Below are 22850 nucleotides of genomic sequence, written 5' to 3'. Positions count from 1 at the left end.
GACAACCTACCGGATATTAAAAAAATCCTTCAAAAACACTTCAATATCATAGAACAAAGTGAGCGGCTCTCAAAAATATTTCCATTGGTCCCCCAGGTAACATACAGAAGGCCAAAAAAATTACAAAATCACCTTGTGCACTCAACGGTTAATAAACCGAGGCCGGTGGGTTGCACACCTTGCGGAAAGAGCAGATGCCAAGTTTGCAAACACATGCAAACCGCAGCACTGACTAAAAGTACCCATTCAGATTTCAAACATGTTATCCGAGAGGACTTAAACTGCGATTCCAGTAACGTTGTTTACATACTCGAGTGTGGCGAATGTCAGATGCAATACACTGGCCAAACAGACAATTCCTTCCGATTAAGATTTAATAACCACCGCTCACATACTAAATCTCTCCCTGGCCTCCCACTTTCGAGACACCTCCGCGAAAAAGGCCACGAGTTTGATAAACTTAGAGTAACGATATTGCAGAGTAGCTTTAAAAACACCCGGGAGCGCGAACAACGCGTATCATACTTTTTTTTCAAATTTAACACAGTGCTAAAGGGCATCAATGAAAACCATAACACCCTATCGTCTCTTTCGATGGCAGAAACCAAAGAAAATTTCAACCCTAATGGACAAAGTACCACCACTGACTGAGTCGTCTGAGGTCATACCCCTGTTGCATGTCAGTTTCGGCTTGTTTCCATCTGCCGTTTAACTCATCCTGTGGTCCCGCGAGGGCCATATGTCCCCTTCTCTTTCTTCTTTTTTTGTCATTATATATATATATATATATATATATATATATATATATTTTGAAATTTCTCTGTGCTATATCTCTTGTTTTTTCGCATTCCTGTCAACAAGCCTTTCCATCTGGTCCTCCTATGGGAAGCTCATCTGGTTTTAGCGGCTCGCGTATCACCATGTGGAGCCACTTTGGGCGGTCTCAACCTGTTCCGCCTCGTCCGGGCCATCTTTCGGAGTCGCACGGGGCCGCACATACGCGGCCAGAGGCATGCCGAAACCCACAATTGGCAAACGCATCCCTTCTTTTGTTAAGCCCCACCACGTTTCTTTTTTGCTTTTAGCGTCAGCGTAGATACAGTATTGTGCGTTTTTATGGCTGACACTTTCAAAAATTTCCCCGCCTCAACCGCTGGCTCGTTTGCGGTGAAACTGCACACAGAGCTTGCGTATTATGGTAACTTTTGTGTCGTAGCAAGTTTGACAATGGTACTTACTTAGTTCAGGCGCACATGATGCGAAAACGTAAGCGTCTACGAGAGATCGGCGAGCCAAAACCCGCAGACGACGCTTTTTCGCTGAGAACCGGCAGTGGCGCCATCTGTTTTCGGCAGCGGAAAACGTTACGACCAGGCCGCCGAGGCGAGCGTTGCAAGGAGCGCGGGCTCGCCTCTTTAAAGCAGTTGTTTTGATATTTTTCCGCTCAATTAGCCGAAAATGTTGTAAGCCCTTCAGTTGAAGCAGACGCAAATGCCGATCGGCATATTCAAAGGGCCCGCGCTCCTTGCAACGCTCGCCTCGGCGGCCTAATTAGGACGCTTTCCGCTGCCGAAAACAGATGGCGAAACCGCCGGTCTTCAGCGAAAAAGCGTCGTCTGCGGGTTTTGGCTCGCCGATCTCTTGTAGACGCTTACGTTTTCGCATCATGTGCGCCTGAACTAAGTAAGTACCATTGTCAATCTTGCTACGGTACAAAAGTTACCATAATACGCAAGCTCTGTGTGCAGTTTCACCGCAAACGAGCCAGCGGGTGAGGCGGGGAAATATTTGAAAGTGTCAGCGATAAAAACGCACAATACTGTACATGCCTAGACCTAACCTTCGTAAAAGGAGCACAGGCAGAGTGGACAAATCTATTAGAGAACCTAGGAAGCGACCACTACATAATCAGAACCGCGATAGAGACCAAATATGTAAAAAAAAAATAGGTGCGGCCAAAATTACGGATTGGGATAACTTCCGCAGGAAATGTAAACAGATAAAAGGGGAGATCTCCTCAGTCGAGGAGTGGACCCAGCAGCTAAGTCAAGCACAAGAGCTGTATACAAAGGAAATAGATAGAACTGAGATTACACCAGAGATAGACTCGAGACTAATCAGGATGTGGGAGGCAAGACGAGGCCTCGTGAAAAGATGGAAAAAGCAAAAGTGGAACGGAAAGTTAAAGAAAAGAATCGCCGAAATTACGGCAACGGCGGAGGAATACGCGATGCAGTTAGCAAGGCAAAACTGGGAACAGTTCAGCAACTCACTTAACGGCACGCTGAGCACAACTAAAACATGAAGGATTTTAAAGAGACTAATGGATCCTACCAAAACAAAGACGGAATGCAACAAGTCCATCCACCGCCTTGTTCACCACCATGAAGGAACCGATGAGGAGCTACTTAAAGCAGTCAGCATCAAATGCTACGGCCAGGACAAACCCACGGCCTATCAAAAAAAGTACAAAGGCAGAGAAAACCCGGAGCTAGACAAACCGATCTCCAGAGATGAGGTCTACGCTGCAATTAGGTCCGTCAAAAGAAACACAGCAGCTGGAGAAGAGAAAATTAGGAATTCCCTAATCCGCAACCTGGGTGACGAGGCAGTCGAACAGCTCACTACCTACCTAAACAAACAATGGGAGGCAGGACTGGTGCCCAAGGAATGGAAGCACTCTATGGTTGTAATGATCCCCAAACCCGGAAAGAAACTACACATAGAAAACCTGAGGCCCATTTCACTCACATCTTGCCTCGGCAAGCTCTATGAAAGAATTATAACCAAAAGAATTCAAAACTACCTAGAGGACAATGAGTTGTATCCCCATAGCATGTTTGGGTTCAGGGCAAACCTGGCAACGCAAGACATCCTGCTACAACTCAAACATGAGGTAATTGCCAATTCCCCGCAGCAAGGAGAAAACATAATTATGGCAATTGACATCCAAGGGGCCTTCGACAAAGTTAGCCACGCGGCTATAATGGAAGGCATCAACAATACCAACTGCGGAAGGAGAATCCACGACTATGTAAGATCTTTCCTGACAGAAAGAACGGCCACAGTAGGATTAGGAGATATAGGAAGCGGTACCATAGACACACCAAATAAAGGCACACCGCCGGGATCGGTTATATCGCCAATCCTTTTTAACCTAAGCATGATCGGTCTGGCAAGGAAACTTGAAAACATCCCGGGCATAGGACACGCCATATATGCGGACGATATATCTATATGGTCGAACCAGGATCACTGGGGCAGACGGAACACCAACTGCAAGAGGCAGCAACCTGCATTGAGCAATACACCAAAACGAGGGGTTTAACCTGCTCAACCGAAAAATCGGAAATCCTTAGGATAGGAAAGAAACCAACGGATGCAAGACTAGTAATAAAGCTCGAGGACAACACCATCCCGGAAAAGGAGACTATTCGAATTTTAGGCATGTGGCTACAGAGCAACGACAAATGCAACCACACGATAAACCTCCTTAAAAAATCAACGGAACAAGTTTGCCGCATGATAACCAGAGTATCATCCAGAAGATACGGCATGAAGGAGTGTGACACGCTGAAACTAGTGAACAGCCTAGTCATCAGCAGATTAATCTACTCACTACCATACCACAACATGCTCAAAAGCGAGGAAAATCAGACGGAGGTTCTAATCAAAGCAGCCTACAAAACCGCTCTGAACTTACCAAGAAACACGTCAAACGACAAGCTGGCAGAACTGGGGCTGCACAACACTTTTCATGTGCTTAGTAAGGCACAATTCAAGTCGCAAATACAAAGGCTAAGGAACTCGACAACAGGAAGGGCTAAATATGTAGAAACGAAGATAGCCACACAAGATCGAGTAGTGTACACTGACGCCACACTGTATCCATGGGGTCGCAGCCAAAGCATCAAGAAAACAGTTTCGGTTGTAACAACGAAGGAAGGTGACCTCATCAGCGGTGCATCCACGAGAGATGGAACGATAGCTGAGGCAGAGGAGATATCCGTAGCCCTAGCGGCAGCCGAGGGCTATTGCACCAACCAATCTCTCACAATCTTAACTGACTCCCAGGAAGCGTGCAGATGCTACATGGCAGGAAGAATCAATAAGAAAGCACTAAAGATACTCTTGAAAACGAAGCGAACCAATGAAACCTCTCAATTGGAACAATAAAGTTTACTCTCTCTCTCTTTGCTTTCCCCTTTTTCTCTGCTTTTGCTTCTCTCTCTATTTTTCTTTTTTCTTTTTTCTTGTCGCAGTAACCGCGTGCGCACCCAGCCCGGCCTCCCTCTTTCGTCTCGTGTGTGTGTGTGTGTGTGTGTGTGTGTGTGTGTGTGTGTGTGTGTGTGTGTGTGTGTGTGTGTGTGTGTGTGTGTGTGTGTGTGTGTGTGTGTGTGTGTGTGTGTGTGTGTGTGTGTGTGTGTGTGTGTGTGTGTGTGTGCGTGCGTGTGTGCGTGTGTGTGTGTGTGTGTGTGTGCAGTGAGTTCACGGGTACGCGACGCGCCACCTTGGCTTCCCTAATATGCCATAGGTGTCTGTTGTGTTCCGTTCTCCCGGCCGCCCCCTCCCCCTTTTTTTTCTTTACTTTTCTTTATTTATTTTTCTTTTCAACCTTCTGTGTGTCAAGTCCCATGCTATAAGAACAGGCGCCCATGCACTGTATGGCCACTCTTGAAAAAGATCGGTCCTCCGATCGAAACGTGGAGTAAAATAAAAATATTTCTTTAAATGAAGTGTATACTTCGATGTATAATATTTTAATCATTCAAGTACCTCAAGTTTTCGCAACTATATATATATATATATATATATATATATATATATATATATATATATATATATATATATATATATATATATATCTATATATATATATGCAAAGTGGAAAACGTTCCATTTAGCCATAGATTTATTTTGAGTCGACGTTTCGGACAGAGCCTGTCCTTTCTTGACAGAGTCTTGAGAAAGGACAGGCTCTGTCCGAAACGTCGACTCAAAATAAGTCTATGGCTAAATAAAACGTTTTCAACTTTGCATTTTGCCTTTAGCAACCAAATACGTTTATCTTTCAATATATATATATATATATATATATATATATATATATATATATATATATATATATATATATATATATATATATACTTGTACACACCAGGTGTTCAAGGACAGACTGTCACTAAATTTTAAGAATACGCTTTTAGATTTATTAGGGCGGCTTCAGTGGCAGAATTTATACCAGTGTCGGGGGACGGGAGAAAACTGGGGACTAATGGTAGTTACTTACCCTGATGACTTATTTTGATCATCTTTTTATTATCACAGCTAAACAAGTGAAAGATTAAAATTGCTTTGAGGAAAGGAAATGACCCAGGAACTATCTCACATACCTCGGTGGACACCTGAACACCGCCGTAAGGGTAGGAATGACGGTGAGAGTGAAAGAAGAGAGAACGAGATGTTGTTGTGGAGGGCTCTGGAATAATTTTGGTGGTGGGGGTGGAAACCTTTATTGCCAAAGATGTAAATTGTGGGGGCGGAGCCCCCTACTTGGCACTTGGATGCTCCCTCACTTTGAGGAGGCAGCCCTACAAAGCGAAGGATAGCCCTTGGAGAGCAATCCTGCTCAGAGCGCTGGAGATGAGCCGGCGCTGGTCTTGAGGAAAAGTTTCGGTCATAAGAGTCTCCCCCGTAAGACTCCACCACCGTCGGTGATGGGGGATGAGGAAAGGTGGGGCATGTTAGCAGGGCGGGTAGAAAGTCTCCTGGTTTTCCGCAAAGTTTGCATGACGAGGGGAATTCGTCTGGGTATCGGGCATGTAGTAGTATGGGGTATGGTGCAGTCCGAGGTTGTAGCTGTCGCCAGTGGGCTGCCTGCGCTATGGTGAGCGATGGGGCTGGCGGTGCGTATTTCGTTCGTTGTTCCCGGTTGTACGAGAGAATATCACGGAAGGAGAGGAGGCGCTCCTCGGCCCGTAGAAGGGGCTCGACTCCCACCCGGAATGTGAGACCTTGGGCTAAGGAATGAGCCTCCTCGTTGCCAGGGAGGCCGGCATGTGCTAGCGTCCAGATGAGGGTTATAGAGCGCAGGGCTGCCAGAAGCGTTGTAAACGAGCAGCAGTGCGGGATATGTAGTCATTGGCATAGTTGAGAACGGCAGATTTAGTCAGAGATAATTTTTGTAGCAGATATAGAAATGAGATCAAGCGCGTTGGCTTCCTCTTCTGCCTCTGTGATAGAAGTGGTGATGATTGAGCTGGAGGTCAGAAGCTTTGCTTGATTGTCGGCTGCCGCAAGGGCCATACGGGAGCCTGACGTGTACTCCGCTGCGTCTACGTAGACCACCTCATGGTTATCGCCATATTGTTGGAGGAGGACCCGAGCCCTTGCTACTCTGCGCTAAATGTCCCGCTCAGGGCTCATGTTCTTGGCGACGGGAGGTATTTTGAGGTTAGAGCGGACGATAGGAGAAAGGGGGACCCCCTCGGTAGGGTGTGTAGTTGGGGTGAGGTTTAATTAGGATAACAAAGTGCGGCCAGCCTCTGAATTGAATAGACGGAATATCTGTGTCGTAAAGGTAGCTTCTGTGAGTTCCTCAAAGGTGTTGTGGCCAGCGAGTTTGAAGCTCATTTGATGTGCTGGGGGAAGACGTAGAGCCGTTTTCGTGCAACTTCGTAGGAGCGCATTTACCCGGCCTCTCTTCTTCTGTTTGAGGGGTAGGTAGAGAAGGGCAAATGTGGTGCGGCTTATGACGTAAGCCTGGGTGAAGCGAGTCGTGTGTCGCGGACGCGATCCCGGTGGTTCGCTATGCGGCGAATCAGTCGGGTGGTCGGTTGACCGTGTGTTTGGAGTGTCTTTATTACTTCTCCGTGCGCGCCATGGGACTAAATAACAAGCCCAAGCTGTACGAGGGCGTGGGGTGGGGGTTGGGGGGGGGGGCGCCTGAGCTATAGCAGGGATAGGACTGTCCGGTCGTTCGGGAGCTTTGGGTTTCTTGCGTCTGTTTGAGGTGGGGTCGGGTTTTGAGAGGCTGGTTTCGTAAGTGCTGAGCCGGGATTCAAGATTGTTATAGTGGTCAGAGAAACCTTCGTTTACTCCGTCGAATCGGTTGTTAAGAATAGCATTATCTTCAGTTATGCGGATTACCCCGTCTTTGAGGGTTGCGCATTACTGTTTGATGTGACTTATAGCGCCCTGAACGTTTGCCTCAAAGCGAGCAGCGAAGGACTCAAGCAGGGTTGGTATGCTCTCTAGTGAGATGGGAGAGGAGTGAGGAGGCGTTAATCGGCCACTAATCTGCTTGAAAAGCACTCACCGAAATTGAAATTTGGTTGTTGGGGAAAGGCAATGGCACAGTAGCTGTCTCACTCCTCGGCAGACATCTGAACCGCGCTGTAAGAGAAGGAATAAAGGACGGAAGAAAGCGGCGCCATATTGAAGAGCTCCTGAAGAATTGCAACCATCTGGGATCTTCAACGTGCACTGAGATCGCATCGCACAGCACACGGGCACCTTTGCGTTTTGCCTCCATCGAAACCTGGCCGCCGCGGCCGGGTTCGAACCCAAGTACTCCTGATCAGTAGCCGAGCGCCCTAACCACTCAGCCACCGCGGCTGATACGCAAGTGGCTGCAATTAGTGATTTCTTGCCGGTCGTTAGTAATAGCCTCACCAGTTTTAGGATTTCGAAAACGCGATTACCGTAGGCGCTGTGCGTCAGCAAAATTGGGCTATTTCGACCTTCGATAGCAACTGAAGGGTGTTTGCTTTGCCTGCATCCTTTTCGAAAGCGCATGGATGGAAAAAACTTTATTTGGGACGAATTTAATGTTGTCTTGACCCTTACGGGTCACTGGGCGCCGTGGTCAATCCTTGGTCCAGTATGCTGCACTTGACAGCTGCCATTGTAGCTCAGCGTACGAGAAATCGTTGCGCTTACTCGTCCTGGCTGGCCGGTAAGTGCTCGCACTGCGTCACACACGGGTGGTCCATTCTAGGCTCTAAGTGTGGCTTAGGTCAGGTGCATGTTACATAATTTAGTGTATGTTTTCCCTGGCACCACGGACATTCGTCTACATACTGTGTACGGAAAATCTTGTGTAGTCTGTACAGGTGCGGGTAGGTACCGTTTTGTAGTCTGCGCCAGTCTACCGCCTCCTCTTTCCACAGCCTTTTGTGTGGGGCTGGGTAGCGTTTCCGCTGAGTACGTGGGGGTAACAGGGTCAAAGGTGCCCGTGGTGCAAAGTGTTGAGTCTGCTCGGTTGACGTACCCTGGAATTAGCTCGTCTGCTGCCGCGTTGCCCCTCATCCCCTCTGTGTCCCAGAAGCCATACTGTCCATGTTTAGTGTTCATGTGCCTTCTCGTCGTGTGCAGAATATGATTGGCGATGCTGTCGATCCTGCCTCTAGTGGAGTTTCAGCACGCTTGCTTGGAGTCCGTTATTATAGTGAGGTTTTGTCCTGTTGTGTTGCCGTGCGATATTGCCAGAGCAATGGCGGCTTCTTCAGCTGTCTCTATACTTGAGTTGTTTATGCATTTAGCACGATGTAGCCAAAATCTGTATGGCCACAGAGACTAGGGTAATCGCGTTTTTGAAATTCTGAAAACTTGCTTAGCTCGTATTGACAACCGGCTACAGGCTTCTAATTGCAACCACTTGCCCAACAGTGATAGTGAAATATCAGAAATTGGTCATGATCCTACTAGTTAACTTTATTCAGCTGGTTTCTGATGTTCGCTGACGCAGGTATTGTTTTGCAGAATAAGCCTTATTCATAACTCAAGCAGCCTATTTCTGATAGCAAAATTTAGTGTCGGGCATTCCTGAATTATACAAAAAAAGGAAAAGAACAAGCAGCGCAACCAAGAAAAAAAAAGGCGTATACTAACTCCGTTATTGTTTTTTTTTCGGCGGTGATAATCAATGAGAAATTAACAGTGTACTTATTTCATATCTCGAAGATAACTGATTACAATTAATACGGAAAAACAACCGCATGGCGCTGGTAAGATCCGAATACTCTACCGCCGAAATTTAGCATACGTTGCTGTACCATATACTGGGTGTTTCAGACAAAAAGTTTCATAAATTCTTGAAAATAGGCCATTAGAGAGAAAAAAATTGCTGCGGTTTAACTACTGCTGAATCTGGTTAGATAGCGAAAGCTGTGGTGCATCGGGCAAGTAGAGTAGAGTAGGACTAACTTTTCTATAACTAAGAAGTTTCTGAGAAAGCTGTATAGCTTCCTCTTGTAGCCATATGGCAGCACTTGGGTGCGTGGCAATGAGTAATTACATCCTTATTACAAATTTAGACCACCTTGGGAGATTCGTATAAAAGGCGGAGATGCAATGCTTTAGTTTATTGGTTTATTGGGGTTTTAACGTCCCAAAACGACTCAGGCTATGAGAGACGCCGTAGTGAAGGGCTCCGGAAATTGCGACCACCTGGGGTTCTTTAACGTGCACTGGCATCGCACAGTACACGGGCCTCTGGAATTTCGCCTCCATCGAAATTTGACCGCCGCGGCCGGGATCGAACCCGCGTCTTTCGGGCCAGCAGCCGAGCGCCGTAACTACTCAGCCGCTGCGGCGGCTCTGGAGATGTAATGGGCGTATGTATTACAACGTTTGACATGTATGCAGAGGAGGAGAGTTGAGCTGCTGCTAAACGGCGGTATAGAGAACAGAATATTAACTTTTGCGATCCTAAGGTTGTCGCCTGGCAGTTGGCTACTCAACAAAGAGAGAATGAGCGTCAGAAGGCAAAGAGAGCAGTGGAGGCGCCCGAATAGTGAGACGAACGACTTGCCATACGGAGATGCCAGACCGCCGAGCGTAATACACGGCGCATAGCTGCCGAAATGGAGACTATGGCAGGCGTCAGTCAACGGGAACCAACAGAAGAGGATGTGAAGGCCCGCCGTGTGACTGATCACACCATTCGAGTTTCCGAGAAACAAGCTCAGCCAGGGAAACGTACCTCTCGCTACGTATATCCTGGCATGGCCGATCATAGCCACTGCCATTTATTTCCTTTTCTTTCTTTGGCGTGAGCTACACAGGCCGAGGTTGAGCAGTTTCGCGTGGCTCCTGGAGAGCCGTGCGGCGCATGCGCGAGGAGCAGTGACGTCACACGCGCAAAGCTGGCGCGCCGGAGCCGCTGCCGCGAGCCCCTCGCAAGCCCGCGCATTCCAGAGGAGTGCCGTCATAGCCGCGGCAGACGCACCGGCGCCAGCGCGTGCCCAGCCATGCGCCTCGTTACGCAGTAGCCAAGCCTGACGCTGCGTTGGCACCGCTTGATAGCGCCTCTCATTTTGTGCGCATAAGGAGAGGTATCAGTGGGGGTATACATACAGCGGGCCGTTTGCCAGTGTGGTATAGCCATGGAGAAGGTGAGCGAAATTGCTTCTCAGAGGCAATTGATGCTCAGCGGCTCAGCGTAGCTCACGGCACGTATATCTTGGCGTAGCCGATTTAAGCCGCTGCTAATTTTTTATCACGCTAGGTTCGTTGAAAGAATAAACCATGCTTCTGCGGCAGTGTAGCAGATCGAAGACCTCTCCACACGCTGTGCACTTGTCGCTTTTGTAACTGCGGCGAACACCTGGAAGGGTATTAAGATGCAGAAATAAGCCATGCAGAACGGGAGGAGAGGTTGGCCCAAACAGGTCTTCCCCGTCAGCGACAGCTGATGGGCCAAGCCTGGAGAGCAGCCTTCCACGCTGAAGTCTCAGATTTGGGCGAACCAACTGATTAAACTTCAAAGACTAAATAAAAGTTTTTCTCTCATAAGAGTTTTGCTTAGCGCTGCCGGCATCATGACATGCAACTCTGAAGAGCTTTTTTTTTAAACTGGCATCCGTTTAACAACCAAAATAAATGCGTTGTAGCGCGACGTTGCTTTGTACAGGCTTTTTAGGAAGTGGTAGCCTAAGAATAATAGCACAACGACTGATCTTTAGCGGTTTTAAGTCACATAGCTAACATCAATGAACTAAAATAGTATATTTCAAAGTTTCAGTTTGTTGCTGCCCTCTTCGAGCACTCCACGAAAGATGTGGCATTTCTGACGACAAGATACAATTTCTCCGTGATGTGCTCAAATTGATTTCCGTCCATTGGGATGCACAGATGAAGACGCTGTTTCTTGGCGTTCATAGCAGATAAAAGCATATGTCTGAGCATGTTTACTAGCGTCATTCTTACACATTACTTTATATCATCGGCGTTGGGTGGTTCCGTCTTGAGAACTTCACTTTTAACCGTTCCACAGAGGAAGAATTCTAATAGGGACAAATCGGGTGACCTGGGAGGCCAGGATGTAGTTCCCGCAATGCCCACTCTATTGTTTTGGAAAGAACTTGTCGATGAATTGCCTCGCCAGTGAAGAAAAATGCGGCAAAATCCGTCATGCTTGGACAACAGTTGTTTTCAGCACAGACAGCGGCAACTCTGAAACAAACTCTTAGACGACGCCCTTTAAAACGCTTTCTGTGTAGTTCCTGCGACATGTAAGCTAGCGTGAGTAAAACAGCAGACAGAGACAGAGAAACAGACGGGACATACGCTGGACATCAACTGGTGACATCATGCATGTCTAGCGTGTGTTCCGTCTGTTTGTCTGCTGTTTTATTCACGCTAGCTAACATAAAGCAGCCAGCGTCCCAGTACCAACTAGCCCAACTTTCTTGTTTAGTCTGTGTACTTCTTTGAGACAAGGTTTCCATCTCTGAAGTAATTATTACCAACAATGCACACGTTACAGATGTCACACCAAATGTTCGCTGACCACCTTGCTTGGTGCTTATGCTCACGATGGGAGTGGGGGTTGTTGTTGAACCAATAATGTCTGTTGTGCAAACTGACTTTTGAATCCCTGAAAAAGTGGGCCTCGTCGGTACAAAGCACTTTGTTGAGAAATCTAGGATCTTCGCCGCATTGAATGATCAACCAGTTGCAAATATCGAGGCGTTTATGAAAGTCGTTTGGTCTCAGGAAAACTTGGGCTACTTGGTATTCCATGATCTAAGAGAAGCCAGCGCAAGAAGGAACAACGGACAAGAAGCAAGGAGGACGACACGGACAGAAGCGCTGAACTTTCAAATTTATTTCGGGAAAAAAAATATTGCAACGTATTTATACCGTCTCATGTAAGAGGCAATGACGCAGAAGCAGAGCAAAACAATTCTTTTATAGGACAATGACTCAGGATCTAAATGAAGTGGCGGTGTTAACAAGCAAGCAACAACACAGCTCTTTACTATATCGTATCAAGGGAAAAAATAAAGGAATGTGAAGATTGATGGCCAGCAAGGAACAAGCGATAAACAAGCGGTGATATAAGCATGGTCTTGATAGCTAAAAACGATAAAAAGTATAAAAAGTATAACGAGTTAAAAGTTCGCAAGAAACGCGGCAAAAAGATTAAGACCAAGATATACATACAGACCATCTATAGGATTTGCTCAAAGGTGATGAAAGTGCTTTAAAACAGTACACATGGTGGGAGGGTTGCACTGCTAATGCCTCGAATTCGTGTCAGATAGGCAAGTTCTTTTTCTGATAGTCAAACAGAAGCATTCATTATGCAGTTGTTCTTCACCGATAGTATATTCACTGCTTCAATGATCTCACGGGACATCTTGTTTCTGTTGCTTGCTATTACTAGTTTCTTCAAAGTGAGGCAAACAGCCTGTTTCCAGCCTGTTTCCAGGGCTGTTTCCAGCCTGTTTCCCGTTTCTCTTCTTTTCTTGTCCCTTGTAGTTCGCGCTGTTCTAATCATGAATATCTACCAACTCGCCCAAATGAACGTTTTGCTGTTTCCACAGCTTCACAGCCCCGACAATGAATACCAATGTGGCAGCACTTTTGAACACCAACGTTTTATTCATGCTCTTTTTGTCTTTCATGTGGGCAACGTCCTGTCTTACAAGTATATTTCTCATTACAAGACAAAGGAATAGAATCGAGAACTGAATCTGTGCACTGCACGAAACTCTGTTGGTACCTAATTTTGAATTTACTGGTCTTTTTCTGTCGTTCATTGACCCTTTTCCAACGCTGGGAAAGTCTCTCAGGAGCTGAAGACGACGTCAACGCCAACTCGTTTTTCAACTTTTTTCATATCGTGTGAAATGCGATGCAAGTGGGGCATAACGGCTACCTCCATTGTGTTAGCCAATATTTAGTCAAGCATGCTGGTCAAGTAGTTGACTTTTTAAACCTACTGCACAATAGAACGATTTTAGGATTTTCAGTCGACGTAAAAGACATTATTTCATTCCTCATGGCGACCTACTGAAACGCATCAACGAATGCTCTGACAAATTTGGTCCAGTGTCTTCAAAATGACAGTGGCGTTCCAGTAGAAGGTTTCCTGCATCTTTTAGCAGCTTATCTAAAATCAACTTTTTCAACATGAGATGATAATATTTTACTCCAAAAGCAAGGAATCCACATTGGTTCTGTAATTGCCCTGGTATTAAGAGACTTGTATTTGGCTAAACTAGACAAATTAGTGAAGAGTTGTTTTGAGGGCACAAATGTGAAAAAAAACAATTTTGTTTTGTAGATGACTATCTTGTGCTTCTTTATTGCAATCAAGTTACCTCGCAAGTTGAATTCGTTGAGGTTTTGGTGATTTCCTCAGAGTGCTTATCACCATTAACTTTGACGCATGAACTGCCAAATAACTGGTTTTTTTAGATTTTTATAATTGCCTCTTTGTTTCAAGATGGGTGACCTTTGTTGGTCTTGTCAGCCATGGGGCAAAAACCAATTCTTCAGTTTGGTTCAGCCCATTCAGTTAGCAAAAAGAAATGTAAAGAACAAGAAAGAACCAAAAAGGCCGGCAGCACCTACCACGTCTCTCAAAACCGGCGGCCGCAAGGTTTGACAATGACTCGCCTCTTTCTTGCGCCCAGCGATGAAGAAAAACATAAGGCCGGCCACGGTCCAAACTGAGCGGCAGGGAAACAACCAAAGGCAGTTCGAATTGGTCGCCGCAGTGATTGCAGCGCGTCTTCAGAGGACGTAGCACTTGCACTAGGTTTACAGAGTAGCTTGGGCGCCGAGTTTCAGTTTCATGTGGAAAACGACAGTACATTGTTGTGGGCTCTAGGGCTTTAGAAAATGACTTTTTCTTCGCTTTAAAATCAGATTTGGCATTGTCGTCTCTGCGGCTACAAACTCGCCATTGACAAAAGCCGCTAAACTTCGCTAAATAAGAACTTAGTAAATTTTAATTAGCCAAAAAAGTAATAAGCACATCTTACACACTTAATGACCTCCGCCGCAACTAAGAGTTGCCTTCTGAAGAGAGCTTTTTTCTCGAATAGCATATTTTAAAAAGTTTTGAAGGCGAGAGAAAGGAATTTTAATGATAGGAAAGGAGGTGTGTGTGTGTGTGTGTGTGTGTGTGTGTGTGTGTGTGTGTGTGTGTGTGTGTGTGTGTGTGTGTGTGTGTGTGTGTGTGTGTGTGTGTGCGCGTGTGTGTGTGCGTGTGTTTTGGTGAATTCTATAAGATCCTCTTGCGTTTCTAACGTATTTCTGCGTGCTATCCCACTGCCAGGTGCCTTCGACATGCACGCATCCACCAACAACAGCAGCTACACCTTAATCTCTATCCATGTTAGCAACGAATTCGGAGGCGCATTCACAACGGTAAGTTAAACAACATAGAGTAAGTATAATACAGATTTCTCTAGGTGGCAGCGCCCTGGTTAGCTGGCTGAATTACGTGCTATGCTTTCACCTGCCCTTTATCTGGTCCAGGGCCTCGCGCGCCTTTGTATTTACTCTCCATCGTTTCACAGACTCCGAGGCACGTGGACATCATTGGCATCACGGTCCAACGCCAAGCTGGCCTTCGAAGCGCCTCCAAAACTCTGAAGCGACGCGGCGCCTGGCTAAACCTAACGCGGCGCGCCTGCACCCCTGGAATGCAGCGGCTCACCAAGCCCCTGCAGCCGAAAACAACCGATGCCTCGCCGCCCGCCTCTTCCGACTTCGACGCCACTGTGCCTGCACCGATCACGGTCAATGCAGCGACGCCAACTCCCAGGCTGGCAGCCACGTCTCAACCGGCTGCGTTCAGCGCCGCCCATGCCACCGCGCACATTCATGTCGCATTCAACGTTGCGATCGACGCTGAGAGCTCGAGGTCGACAGCCGCGGCGCAGCCGGCTGGGTTCGTCGCCGCCGCAGCGTCCACTGCTACCAAACTCCACGCTGGAAGCCACGCCAAGAGCTTTGGGGCCATTGACGCGTCGCAGCCGGCTGCGTTCGTCACCGCTGCTAATTCCTCCATGCCTACTCCAATCACATTTTGCTTTTATGCCAAGATCTGCAGTCCGGCACGCGCGTCGCAGCTCGCCGCTTTTTATGCTGCCGCTCCTACTGGATCTAGGATTTCGCTCGTGCCAGCCAGTGCAAATTTTATGTCCGCCAAGTATTTTTACAGTCCACCGAACTATGTTCCCCCCGTCTCCACCTCTCTGCCCACTGCGTCCCAGGCTGACGACTCGTTGAAAGACATGGACCTCACGCTGCCTCCAGAAGACGACCACATTACTCCAACCTCAGAAAACGGCTGGAGCACCATCGGTGACAGCCGCAAGTCTGCCTCCGCCACCCGACCCAACCCGCGCCGAGCTCATCACTGTTGGCATCCAACTTCCCCTGGCACCCTGACTCCCAAGCTGCTCTCTACGACTTGCTCGCCGTCAGCATCTCTGCAGCATATCTCTCCCCCAAGACCAGCGCACAGATAACCCTTCGGGCCAAGCCAGCGCAAAGCCTTATATTTTAGAAAATTCTCCTCTCACTACCCACCTCCTATTTTCCCTCACGCATCTTCAGCTTCACTGTAGGCCCACCAAAATAAAAACATATGCCCCCCTTCCATCTCATGCCTCAGCGTCATTCATAACATTGATGGCCACTTCACCACTGCTGACTTGATGCACGATATTGAATCTTTCTCCAAAGACATTCTTGCTGCTCAAATGGTGGGCACCACTCAGTCGCTACTCATAAATTCCGCTGGCATAGTCCTCCCCATTTTGTATACATTAAACGCCTTGCCTTCCGATGTCGCCCCATAAACCCAAGCCTCCCACATGCACACGTTGTCTGGCTGTGGGGCACCGCGCTCACCAATGCCCCCCGCACAGAAGCCCTCGCCTCACTGGTGAGGGCTCCTAGATCCCAGCTCCATAGGGCCAGAAAACCACCCCCCTCCAAGGGCAAATGTGAGCGTCGGTGTTTTATATACCTTGACTTGTAGGTGGAGAATAGTGGGGACCAATGACTAGCTGCGCACTTATAGGGAATCCTGCATTAATCCGCGCTGCATAGACCTTTTCAGCGAAGACAGGAGCATCACTTTTTTCACTGCGCCACTATCCCCCATGCTCCCAGTAGGTTCCCGCCACCGATAAATGGGATGATTGGGTACCGAGAGGGGATAGTTTGAAAAGGTTTATTTACCATCTCGATGCGACATGGTATCACGGATCAACCCGGAGAACACTCAGACCGAAAAGACTAGGTGACAGGTGTACCCACACAGACTCACGATTAATACACGCTACGTGACACAAACACTAGCACACAAAACTAACAAAACTAACACAAAACACAGACTATCAATAAACACGACCCGGGAACACACCTACTAGGGTCTACTACTAGCGTTCTACTGTTAGCGGTCGGCGTTCGTACTTACTGTTGGATCGGTGCGGATGCGGCGCTGTATGGCTCTAGTAGTGGCGTCGAGATGGCATTCGAGGTGCTGCGGCTGGCGTCGCTGGGTGCGTCGTACAGGCTCCCGGTCCAAGCGCCCGTGGAAGTGATGCCGGTGTTGTCGGCGTTGGGGGCCCCACTCGGATGGACGGCAAAAGCACTAGAGACACCCCGGGTCGTAGCTGGTGGTAGCGTCCTCCATTGAATCGTCAGAAAGGGCTCAGGAATGGCAGGAAGAACACGGTGCGAAGGTATAGAACCCAAGCTCAGCGGAGCAGTAGCCGGCGTCGCTCTCTTCCAGCCGAAGCGTCCCTGACCCACCGAGCCTCCGTTTCTTTGTTCTCCCAAGTGCCTCGCTCTCCCTCGCACTTTTATAGCCTTGGAGTTAGTTCACGTATTCTTGTTGTCGTTCTCTTCCTCTCTTCTCCACGAATCATGTCTTCCTACCTCACCGAATGCTTCATCTTTATACTTCGGTTAATCCCCAACATCCTTATCGCCATCCTCGTCGCCTTCATCAAGCCTTTTTTGTTCGTACTTTTATTTCAAACTCTCTATCACATGTGACCAGGGCCCCACTCTCTCAAGAGTTCTTCCATGAAGAACTGCTCACAGCATCCTCATCTTCGCACCTTCCAGCCAATCGACTATCTTCTGTGTCGATTCTGGAACCAGCACACAACATACCGCAGAAGTAAATCACTCGCCAAAAGCACAACACTGACACAGCACACCAAATAGCATTTTCGCAACATTAACACACCACTAGCGTTGTCGGTACGATGTCCTTAATAAACATGCCAATGTCTACAACACAATTCCTTGTATAAGCGCACCACACCCACAACAAAAATAAGATACATCCCAAAGGTGGCTACAGACGTTTAGTTGGCTCTATCTGTACAGAGCTAATTTTGCAGCATATGACCTTCGTTTTGTGTGGAGCATCTGAAAGCACATCCCCCTTGATTCGGAGTAGAGCTGTGATCGTCTGTCTACATTCAAATTGGGGTTCATTAGTTCCTTATCCCATCCTACAATTTTCTTCACACTGGAAGTGGGCGCCTCGGCAACATCACCTGTCTCCTCCGGCACTATCGAGCGCTAAATTGGGGGCGTACTGCCGTACGGGACCTCTTTTTTCGTATTTCTTCAACATACATGAAAAACCTTCCTTTTTTCATGTATCAATAACTCAATATCCATGTCATTTTTCTGCTGCGTCACAAGGTAAGGGCCCTTACAATGCATCAGTAACTTATTATGATCCGTGGGTAGCAGGATGAGAACCCTGTCGCCCGGATTCAGATTTCTGTGAGTGGCTTTCGTGTCATAGTAGCCCTTATAGCATTCGTGCGCCCTTTGCAGGCCATGGTGTACAAGCCTGCATATTTCCTCCAACTTGTCCCGCCACTCAAGAAGGCATGTGTATGTTGTCTTGAGATCTGACGCAACCTCTTTATTGGTCCACAGCTCCTTGAGTATTATAAGTGAGCCTCTAACGGTTCCTCCATACAACATCTCGAAGGGCGAGAACCCAAGACTGATTTGCGTCACTTCGCCGTAAGCGAACAAAAGAACTGGCAGATACCTATCCCAATCAGTAGGCCTCTCCTGGCGCATTTTCTTGATCATATTTTTGAGGGCGCCGTTGACCCGCTCTGCAAGCCCATTAGACATGGGATGATATGCCGCTGCTAGTAACTGCCTTACTGACAAATGGCGGTTAACCTCCTTTATTAGCACCGACGTGAAGTTCGAGGCCCGGTCAATGAAAATTTCCCTCGCGAACCCATAACGCGAGAACATCTCCACAAGACCCACCGCCACTTGGACACTGTCAATTGTCTTGAATGGAATAGCGTGAAGATAACGAGTGGCCACGTCAATCATATTAAGCACATATCCATTGCCTCTGGCGGATACTGGAAATATTCGCCCCACAATGTCAATAGCCACTCTTTGAAACGGTACGTTGATGGCTGGCATCTTGCCCAGAGGCACGGGGCCAACTCTACCCTTCGGAACTGTGCGCAGGCACACGTCACATGAGCGAACAAAGCATTTACCGTCACTCAGGACACTTGGCCAGAAGGACTCGGTGGTCCTGGACACCGTTTTCTGAACACCCGGGTGTCCGGCCGTAATGACAGCATGTCCTAAGCGTAACACTGTCTCTCTCATATCTTTCGGTAACACCAGCTGTTGGACCCATCTTCAAGGGCTAAATATGCATTCCCTGTGCAGAAGACCGTTTACCAACTAATATTCGAATAATGTACGACTCCTCTTTCTTTTCCCTTTTTCCTCGGCTCTTTCGAAGGAGGCTTTCAAGCTCGGGTCTTCTCTTTGCCTAATTGCAATTTCGCCCGGTGTTACGCTCAGACACATCGTAACTGGAGTAGAGAGCGGACGCTGCGTTGCTCGGACTGTCGCCTGAGCTCTTGTCTCCACTGCAGACGAGAAACTGACTTCCCCATCACCCGCTTGAGCTGTCGTGGGCATTTCCTCCTTTCGGTGTTCTTCAACGTCGAACATCCTCCACTCGGGATCGGGGTCTTCTGCACTTCTTGCACACGTAATGTTTCCCGAGATAAGATGGTAGATGGGATGCTCTGCACATTTTTTCACTACCTGCGATGTATAAAATGGCGTGGGCACTAGAATCCTGGCTTCAGGAAGGTACCTTACTGACCTATCTACAAGAGTGACGGCCGACGCTTCCCCTGTTAGATCCTCGTCCTTCACCAGGCTTTTCCGAACCATTACTCTGTTGTCTCTGCTGCCTCTAAGCACCAATATAGGGCGGTACCCTATTTGCCCAATCACCACCGGCATTGCTGCTTTCGAATTGGGTGTTTCAGTCACCGCCTCATTTTTCAGCGGTGTTTGCTCTCCTTTTAACTGTGGAACTTCAGGTTTTGTGGCATGTTCTGGAAGAGAGTCGACGACGCATGTAGCTTGGTCCTGCGTTCTATATCGGCACTCATTTGCAGTGTGTCCTCTCCTCTTACAACCTTGGAACACAACCTGTGTCTTTTGGGCAACGCTACTATTCCGACAGTCATCTGCACGGTGTCCCACCTTGTCTCAGAGGAAACATTACTGGCGCCTTAGATGCACCGCCATAGGCTCTTGCTTTTTTCGCACCTGTCGCTAGGACCTTTTGTATTTCCTCCTTTGCCTTACTCATATTTCTCAGCCCTTGAGCCTCGAGGAATTGGTCTGCAGTGTGGCAAACTCTTCCAATGAACTCAACTTTCTTTCAGGAATAGCGCCAGCGTTGGACTGCAACTTACTCAAAACTGCTCTGTCACAATATTGTCACGCACCGCTTCAAAACTGTGATCAAGAACGGATCTCCCCGGAGAACACTCGGACCGAAAGAATCGACTAGGCGACAGGTGTACCCGCACAGACGAACATTTAGTACACGCTACGTGGCACAAAGACCAGCACACAAAACAAAACACTAAACAAAGACTATCAGTACACGTGACCCGGGAACAGTGCTATTAGCGTCTACTACTAGCGTTCTACTGTTATCGGTCGGCGTTCGTGCTCACTGTTGGATCAGTGCGGATGCGGCGTTGCATGGGTACAGTAGCCGGCGTCGAGGTGGTGTTCGACGCGCTCAGGCTGGCGTCGCTGGCGGCGTGTTGGCTGCGTCGTACAAGCTCCCGGTCCATGCGCCCGTGGAGGGGATGCCGGTGATTTTGGCGTGGGGAGCACCACCCGGATGTGTGGCAACAACACTGAAGACATCCCTGGCCGTAGCAGGCGGTAGCATCTTTCGTTGACTCCCCTGAACGGGCTCACGAACGGCAGGAAGTCCACGGTGCGAAGTCGTATAACTCAAGCTCACCGGGGAAGTAGCCGGCGTCCCTCACCCAGCCAAAATGTGCCTGACTCGCCGGAGCCTCCACATCTGTGTTTACCCTCCCCCTCCCCCCCGTGCCTCGCTCTCCCTCGCGCTTTTATAGCCTTGGCGTTAGTTCACGCAATCCTTGTCGTCGTCCTCTTCTCTTCTCCACCAATCATCTCTTCCCACCTCACCGAATACTTCATCTTCATTATTGTTCGGTTAATCCACGTCATCGTTATCGCCATCATCGCCGTCTTCTTCAAACCTTTTTCGTTCATACTTCTATTTCAGACTCCCTATCATATGCGACAAATGGTGAGTAGCGCCAAAATAAACAAGAGAAAACAAAAAAATACCGACGGCGGATGTCTCGTCGATATCATTTTCGTTTTATTTTGTGCTCTAATGCGAAAATATTAAATGGCTCAATCTCAAGCTCGTGTCCGCCAAACGTGTCGGCGAAATGAGTGCACAAATTGCGTCTGCAATATGACGTGAGAGCTTGAATGTATGATTGTATTTGAGTGAAATGTACTTCAGTAATAAATAATGAGTGGTGTAACATGTCGTGGTGAAGACTGATGACGTCACATCGTTAATTAGATCCTTCTAAATATTATATACATACATATATATATATATATATATATATATATATATATATATATATATATATATATATATATATATATATATATATATATATATATATATATATGTTACGAATGTAGGTTCCATTGGCTCCGCAGAATAAAGGTTTAAGAGAAGTGGGCACTTCTACAAAGACACATTATTTATCAACGTTTCGACCGCGGTGCTGTCTTCTTCAGGACTGTAGTAGTCGTCGAGACTACTACAGCCGTGAAGAAGACCGCACCGCGGTCGAAACGCTGATAAATAAATGTGTCTGTAGAAGTGCCCACTTCTCTTAAATCTATATATATATACGACAATTACCAGAAATCAATTAATGCAAACGAGATTTAGGAATGTAACAATGATGGAAACGATGATAATGAGGATAAGCGATGTCGTCATACTAAAATCAGGTGACACGATGATGCAAAAATTTGTAGTTCAATTGTCAAATAATGACGTCATACCAAAGTCACGTGACAAGATGACTAAAAAATCGTTGTCACGTGACTAAGTGATGAGATCACGCTGAAGTTCATTGACAAAGTAAAGACCTCATACCAAAGGAACATGACAATATTATTTGCAGAAACGAATTTTTACAGATTGCATGAGTTGAAGTTAAAAAAAAATTAAAAACTACGTGATAGAAGACTTGTATCAGACATTTGCGAGATTTCAATTTCGGACCTGCTATCCTTTATTTCTGTTGCCCCAGCTCAGGTGCTCTAGTGTCGATGGCAGATGCCGAGGAAATTAGAAATGTTATTCTTACTTTTTACGATTATTTTAACAAACCACTACTATTACTGCTACTTCTACAAACATGCTTTTGTTGCTCCAGTGCGGGTCGCCGCCGCGCGCTCAAAGGTTTTTATTCAATGACAACTTAACTTCCATGCGCCACCTTGACCAACAATACTAAACAAGTGCTTGCCTCATCCTCTCTTTCTTTAGCCTATTCACGAAATCCCGAACCTGGCGCAAATAATTCCCGGAACATTCATCAGCTGCCTTGGCAAGTACACTGGATCGGACGCGTAAGCACTCGCTCACTCTGTCTCATTCTACTGCACTTCTTCTGTGAAAAGATGGCAAACGTTTTTACGCGATATATGAATAAAATTGGTTTTTAGGGAAAGGAAATGGCACAGTATCTGTCTCACATATCGGTGGACACCTAAACTTGTAAACTTTGTCGCAGAAACGAAAAATTTGTTCCGCGAGAGATGCCTTAACTTTGAAAATTGAAAATTGGTTAGGACAAAGAAGTGGCGCAGTATCTGTCTCATATTTCGGCAGACACCTGAACTTCGACGTAAGGAAAGAGATAAAGGAGAGATTTAAAGAAGAAAGGAGGAAATAGGTGCCGCAGTGGTAGGCTGCGGAATAACTTCGACCACCTGGGGATTTTTAACGTGCACTAACATCGCACAGCACACGCCAAACTGTTTCGCCTCCATTTAAATGCGGCCGTCGCGGTCGGGTTCAAACCCGGAAACTCCAAATCAGTAGTCGAGCGCCCTGACCCCTGAGCCAGCGCGGCGGGGCCATAATTTTGTAGTAGCGAAAATGTGTATGCCAGCGCGTGGCGAAACAG

The 22850-nt window shown here is 47.3% G+C and overlaps 1 protein-coding gene across 2 annotated transcripts in view; it reads left to right on the top strand.

The window, feature by feature from the left end:
• The window catches only part of LOC144130119 (uncharacterized), a 344089-nt gene that overhangs the window by 196484 nt on the left and 124755 nt on the right, over positions 1–22850 (top strand). For both annotated transcript variants that reach the window (XM_077664133.1, XM_077664132.1), the window contains 2 exons: positions 14576–14667; positions 22208–22290. In XM_077664133.1, the coding sequence (XP_077520259.1) occupies positions 14576–14667; positions 22208–22290 (175 nt within the window). The remainder of the gene's footprint in view (positions 1–14575; positions 14668–22207; positions 22291–22850) is intronic.

This window comes from Amblyomma americanum, chromosome 4 (assembly GCF_052857255.1).
Source record: "Amblyomma americanum isolate KBUSLIRL-KWMA chromosome 4, ASM5285725v1, whole genome shotgun sequence".
In the NCBI taxonomy this organism is placed as follows: Eukaryota; Metazoa; Arthropoda; class Arachnida; order Ixodida; family Ixodidae; genus Amblyomma; species Amblyomma americanum.
Note: the sequence above shows the minus strand (reverse complement) of the source record. Positions and strands in the feature narration are given on the sequence as shown.